Raw genomic sequence first — 6,187 nt, 5'->3', positions numbered from 1 at the left:
AGAAATGACGCTCTGCTACAGTGTAAAGTTGTGAGTGTGCAGCTGGTCTAACTGTGTAAATCTGCTGTCCCCTCAAAATGCACTCAGGGTTGGACTCAGGTTTGTGAGGTAGATACAAGATGAAGCTGAGTTTACGTGTGTGTGTGTGTGACAGAACCCAGACATCGTGCTGGTCCACTACCTGAACGTGCCGTCCCTGGAGGATTCTGGGAAATGCAGCCCGCTCATGTGTGCGGTGACCGACCGCCATGACAGTGTGAGGTGGAGCCGAGACGACCTGCTGAGTCAGCTGAAGCCCATGTGTAAGAAACATGTACTGCATGTACTTCTAGTACTGCATGTACTTCTAGTGCACTCAGACAAAATATCCACCGTGTGGTACTAACGTGTCGTAACTGTTACTTTGAGGTACTAACGTGTACCACCTGTGTACTCTGTGTACTCTGTGGTACTAACGTGTACCACCTGTGTACTCTGTGGTACTAACGTATACCACCTGTGTACCACCTGTGTACTCTGTGGTACTAACATGTACCACCTGTGTACTCTGTGGTACTAACGTGTACTACCTGTGTACTCTGTGGTACTAACGTGTACTACCTGTGTACTCTGTGGTACTAACATGTACCACCTGTGTACTCTGTGGTACTAACGTGTACTACCTGTGTACTCTGTGTCGTCTCTCTCAGTCCACAGTATGAAGTGTTCGGTGGGTTCAGGAGATTTCAGTATCGAGGAGCTGGTCCAACACATTCTGGACCGACAGAGAACCAAACCTCAGCCGCGCACACACGCCTGCCTCTGTAACGCCGCCCAGGGTAAGACCTCGCTGTGACCTCGCTGTGACCTCGCTGTGACCTCGCCGTGACCTCGCCGTGACCTCGCCGTGACCTCGCTGAGTGAAACTAACAGTCTGTGTCTCTGTGCAGTGTCTTCAGGAGTGAACATTCCCCACCGCTGTAACAGCACCAAGCATCGCATCATCTCCCCCAAACTGCCTCCCTCCTCCTGCAGACCCTCCCCCTCCCCGCTGTCCTCTGAGGTGGGGGAGGCGGGGAGAGGAGGAGGAGGAGGAGGAGGAGGAGGAGGAGAAGCCAAACTGCCCCACCTCCAGGCTCAGAGCAGCCCCGTCTCGTCTCCGTGCCCTTCATCCACGTAAGTCACGCACACGCCGCCGTCTACGGGGAGGCGGCGAGGACACGTGAGCTCATCTGTCCTTTCTGTTTTTGTAGCTCGTCTCCACCTCAGCCTCACAGGCCCGCCGTTGCCGCGGGGAACCACGGCAACGGCTTCTACGGAGACCACCGCGGCAGCCTGACGACGGTGGCGCTGCCCCAGAACGCTGTGATCGTCATGGCAACGACTACCGCCGCCATCACCACGGGGGGGCGAGGGGGAGGAGGAGTGGCCAGAGCGGAGGAGGCGGGGCCGGGCAGGAGCCTGTCACTCACCCACTCCGGACAGTTACTGCTCTCCCCCGCCCTCCCGCCTCCTGCAGGAAAGCCCGCCTCCCCTTCCCCTCCCTCCTCCTCCTCCTCACCCGCTCCTCCCTCACTCCCGCCTCCGCCCGTCCAGGCGCCGGGCGTGGCCACTCTCTCCCTCACCCTCCTCCCCTCCCCCGTCATTGGAGGTCTGCTCCTTACCCCCTCCTCCTCCTCATCCTCCCTCCGCTCCCCGCCTCCTCCTGCCACCGCCGCCTCACCCCCTCCCTCCCCCTCACCACCCCCGCTTCCCCCGTCCCTCCCCCTGGCCTTCGACCCCGACTCCTTCCTCAACTCTCCCAAACAGGGTCAGACATACGGCGGCCCGCCTCCTCCCTCCTCCACCCCCTCCCCTGTCCTCTGCTCCTCCTCCCCCCTCTCGCCCCCCTCCCTTGCTCTCTCCCTCTCCCCCACCTGCACCCCTCCCTCTTCTGTCTCCCCTCCTTCCTCTCTCTCCTCGCTCTCCTCTTCCTCCTCCTCTTCGGAGGACAGGAGAGACTCGGCCCTCCCACACTCCTCCTCCTCTTCCTCGTCCTCCCTGCCCCCCTCCCTCTCCCTGTCTCCCACCTCCTCTGTGGCCCCGTCCCTCCTCCCCCTCTGCCTGGAGCTGGGAGCTCTGGGGGAGTCGGAGGGAGGACGGGAGTCGGAGGTGGCGGCAGATGAAGAGGAGGTGAAGGACAGGAGGGATGATGATGATGATGATGATGATGATGAAGGCAGCGCTCCTCCCACCAAGCTGGCGCTGCTGCAGGTGAGACTTTAAACGCTGTGGGACTATTTTCTCCTGCAGAGAAACGTATCCATCCGCTCTGGACCTACTTTTCACTCCTTTCTCTCGTCATTCAGACAGGCCACGCCTCCCCCAGCTCGTCTCCACGGCAACAGACAGGAAGTAGTTCCGCCTCACTGCTCGTGGTTTGCCAGGACTCTGCGAACCAACCCTCCCAGCAGCCGGCCAATCAGACGCAGCGATCGGCCGACGGACAGCAGCCGTTGGTCCTGCAACAGCGGTATAATCACCTGTCTGCGCCTGAAGCTCCGCCCCCGGCTCAGATGTCCCATCAGCCCCTGCTGCAGCAGCAGCAGTCCATCGGTCTGGGTTGCGCTGACTCTAACTCCACCCCCGCGGCTGTCGCTATGGATACCACCCAACTGGCGACGCCCCCGAACCAGGTGAAGGACGAGAGCAGGCGGGACTACGACTCGGAGGACACCCGCATGGACACGCACCTGGAGGAGGAGGCGGAGCCCTGCGAGCGTGGAGGGGAGGAGCTCGACATCTCCTTCGACAGCCAGTTCCCCGACCTCATCTCTGACCTCATCACAGAGGAGGCCAATCCCGTCGCTCCACACCCGTCTGCGGCGCCGAACCCCGCCGTGTTCCCGGCCGGCGTCCGCTACATGGTGCCCCCCCAGCCCTCGCCGTCCTCCTCCTTCCTCCCGTTCCCTCACCCTCTGCCCTCGTCCTCGTCGACCCGCCTCGCCTCCATCACGGACTTCTCCCCTGAGTGGTCCTACCCCGAGGTAACCAATCAGCAGTCAGCACATAAAACCGCCGCACTGTCATCGAAGTAGCCAAGTACATTTACTCGAGTACTCTACTCATGTACAATTTTGAGGTACTTGTACATGACATGAGTATTTTTATGTCCTGCAGCTTTATACTAAATAATAAAAGAAGTTATTTTTACTACAGTTTTTGTTGCTTTCAGGGTCAAATCAGGAAATTAATTAACTTTGTTATAGATGAAGAACATAAATGAAAAGTAGCTCCGCCCACATCGATCAGTAATTATGATCCAGTAACATCATATGTACGATCAGCACTTTAGTAGTTTCAGTGTATTTTTATTCATACTGGTGTAGTTTCACTGAAGTAGAATGCATGACTTTACTTGCAACAGAGTACTTGTACACATTAGTACTTTTCCTCCAGAACACGCGGAGGTTATTTAAACGTCACGTGTGAAATATTTGACACAGTGACGTTTCAGTTTAGATGCACTGAATGAAGTTCGAGTGAGCGCTTGAAGTGAAAGATCTGTCAATAAAAGAATAAAGTTTAACTTACGGTGTGACGGGTGAGAGGCGTGAACGGACGCCTGGGTCGGAAGTTTGACTTGAAGTCTGTCGCCGTCACTCTGAGCTGCAGGCTTCGTCTGTCGGCCTCGTACTGCTGCTCGCCTGTTAAAATACGTTGTTGTTGAAGAAACCTGAGCAGAGGACTTCAAAAGTTTGTTTTTATCTCATTAAACAAAAGAATGAAACTCTGATCAACGAGTTTATTGGTCTGACGGGACAGATTTTAATACCCTGCCACTGAGTCTTTGGTTCCTCAGAAACCTCAACAGCACCATCTGCTGGACTGAACAAGTGAGACGAACAAACAGAAAAGTAACTTACTAGATTAGATAAAACAAAATTTAAAGTTGGGGGAAAAAGGTAATTAACTGCAAAATATACGTAGCCTCCTACCGCTGGAGAAAGTTACCAGGGAGAGGCGGAGAGAAGCGGCGCGCAGCAGAGGTACGTTAGACCTGTGAGTGACTCTTCAATAAGGTGGAGAATGAAGTATTATTAAAACGGTGAAATAAGAAACAAGCTAAGTTCCTACAAACAGTAAAAACCCAACTCAGAGTCCATTTATTCAGCAGTTTTTTTGCTGAGGTGTGTAAAAAAAAAAAACAGAAAACTTTCCAGTGTTTGACTCAGAAGCTGAGTTTATTCTTAAAAGCTCAGAAGAACCGCAGGCGAAGCAAAGTGTGCAGCTCAGTGTGAACGTCAGCGTGTGGTTATCTCTGATCAAACCTCCGTGTGTGTGTGTCAGGGAGGTGTTAAGGTATTGATCACAGGACCATGGAGTGAGCTGTTGGGTCGATACTCGTGTGTTTTCGATCAGAGCACCGTCCCCGCATCGCTGATTCAACCTGGAGTGCTGCGCTGCTACTGCCCTGGTACACACACACACACACACACACACACACACACACACACACACACACACACACACACACACAATGATAATAACATGTAGTTAAGTTTAAGACATAAAGGCAACAACAAAAGAGACTCTGTACTATAAAAATAAATAATAAAAGTGACAGTGAAGAGAGTAAATAGTCAGAAATATAAATCCTGGTCTGTGATTGGCTGTTGGTGCGCTGAGCGTAGTGCGTGCGCTCACCTGGATTTTGTCTCCCGTCTCTCAGCCCACGAGGCCGGCCTGGTGTGTCTGCAGGTTCTGGAGTCCGGAGGGTCGGTTTCTTCTTCGGTTCTGTTCGAGTACCGAGCGAGGAACGCCAGCTCTCTGCCCAGCTCTCAGCTCGACTGGCTCTCATTGGACGGTCAGTTAACATCTCCTCCGCATCTCTCACACGGTGACCAGTAACACAGTTCTGGTATCGACCGCTGAATTTCTGACGCTGCCGGTCATAAAAATTGTTTGTGAGCCGCAGCCCATCACTGTTATTACCTGCAGATCCACCTTTTAAAAACCTGTGAATACTCAACACAGGAGACGCGCAGCAGTCTGTTCATGATAGTTCCCCGATGAAGACGTTTGTTCAGGGGACAGAAACTACAAAAGAAATCTGAGCTGCATTTAAAGTCTTTCTGCTGAGCCCGACACGGCGTCTGTTCACTGATCAGTTTGCTTTGAGCCGATCGATCTGAAAACCCGGCCGTGTGGAAGAGTGCACGTACGCCGTGAGAGGTGATGTGACGGCCGCATGCGATGTAGTTGTTGTAGTTTGCCAGCAGGTGGCGCAGAGTTCCTGTCGAACACCCACAGCACTTTTTACTGCGCTGGTTTGAGCAAATGAAAAGAGATGTAGCCAAAAATACAGGTCGTAGTTCAACAGTATACTTCCTGTTAACTTCCCCCAAAGCATCATGGGAGATGTAGTGTAAGTGTGCCCCAGATAGAAATATAACAACAGTAGAAGTCTTTGTCTAGTTGAAGTGTCAGGCTCGTCTTCAGCGTGGGGGGAAACCTCGACTGCTGCAGACGGCAGGTTAAAGATGGAGACGTTGGTCTGAGGGAGGGCAAAGAACAAAACGCCATCAGGTGAAGGGTCAGTTCAGTTCGATCTGCTAACATGCAAACATGACCGTTCAGTTTAGCGGTTACAAGTTAGGACAGCAAAGAGATCAAATGAAACGGGAATGAACCCGGTTTGACCTTCATCGTGCAGCGGACGTTGCCAGCAGCTGGCTGAGTCCCTCGCCGTCCCTCAGGTCTGGACTCAGGGACCCATACTTGGCAGCGAGGTTTGCCGTCTGTCCTTCTCCTGGGATTATTGTCATCTTCGAGGGCTTTGAAGTTTAAGTGCTTTTACTAGATGAAATTCTCTAAATATTTCTCTCTTCTGTATTTATCTCCTGTCGCTCGCAGACTCTGTGTTCTTCAGGTAAGCAGGACTTTTAATGTCTCCTGTCTCAGGGTCCCTGCCTCTGCCTGATCTCTCTGGGCCACATCACAATCTAGTTCGTGTTGGTTTGTTAGCTCTGAGTGATCATTCGGTTTCCTGTAACTGCTGAGAAAAGTGTCTGGTAGTCTCAGGACTAGCTGGCGTAAGGGACTCTGTTCCAGGTTCAGCTCTTGGGTTCTGGGAGCCTTGGGGACTTGATCTGAGGTGCATCAGAAAGTTTAGTGCTCGTCTTTGGGGTCTGTTATCAGTGGAAACCTCCCCGACTCATCACATCTG

General features: G+C 53.2%; 2 protein-coding genes across 6 annotated transcripts in view; both read left to right on the top strand.

Annotated features, from left to right (window-relative positions):
* The window catches only part of LOC123980185 (zinc finger protein 260-like), a 672,464-nt gene that overhangs the window by 557,415 nt on the left and 108,862 nt on the right, over positions 1-6,187 (top strand). The gene's annotated exons all lie outside the window — the stretch shown is intronic.
* The window catches only part of camta2 (calmodulin binding transcription activator 2), a 31,424-nt gene that overhangs the window by 6,619 nt on the left and 18,618 nt on the right, over positions 1-6,187 (top strand). For 2 of the 4 annotated variants that reach the window (XM_046064428.1, XM_046064427.1), the window contains exons 1-7: positions 158-302; positions 690-818; positions 930-1,155; positions 1,233-2,232; positions 2,328-3,005; positions 4,309-4,435; positions 4,691-4,825. In XM_046064428.1, the coding sequence (XP_045920384.1) occupies positions 227-302; positions 690-818; positions 930-1,155; positions 1,233-2,232; positions 2,328-3,005; positions 4,309-4,435; positions 4,691-4,825 (2,371 nt within the window). In that variant the 5' untranslated portion in view covers positions 158-226. Of the gene's footprint in view, positions 1-157; positions 303-689; positions 819-929; positions 1,156-1,232; positions 2,233-2,327; positions 3,006-4,308; positions 4,436-4,690; positions 4,826-6,187 lie in introns of those variants that run through there. The other 2 variants (XM_046064426.1, XM_046064430.1) reach the window with 2 other exon arrangements.

This window comes from Micropterus dolomieu, linkage group LG12, assembly GCF_021292245.1.
Source record: "Micropterus dolomieu isolate WLL.071019.BEF.003 ecotype Adirondacks linkage group LG12, ASM2129224v1, whole genome shotgun sequence".
NCBI lineage: Eukaryota > Metazoa > Chordata > Actinopteri > Centrarchiformes > Centrarchidae > Micropterus > Micropterus dolomieu.
This window is presented reverse-complemented; position numbering and strand designations above follow the sequence as displayed.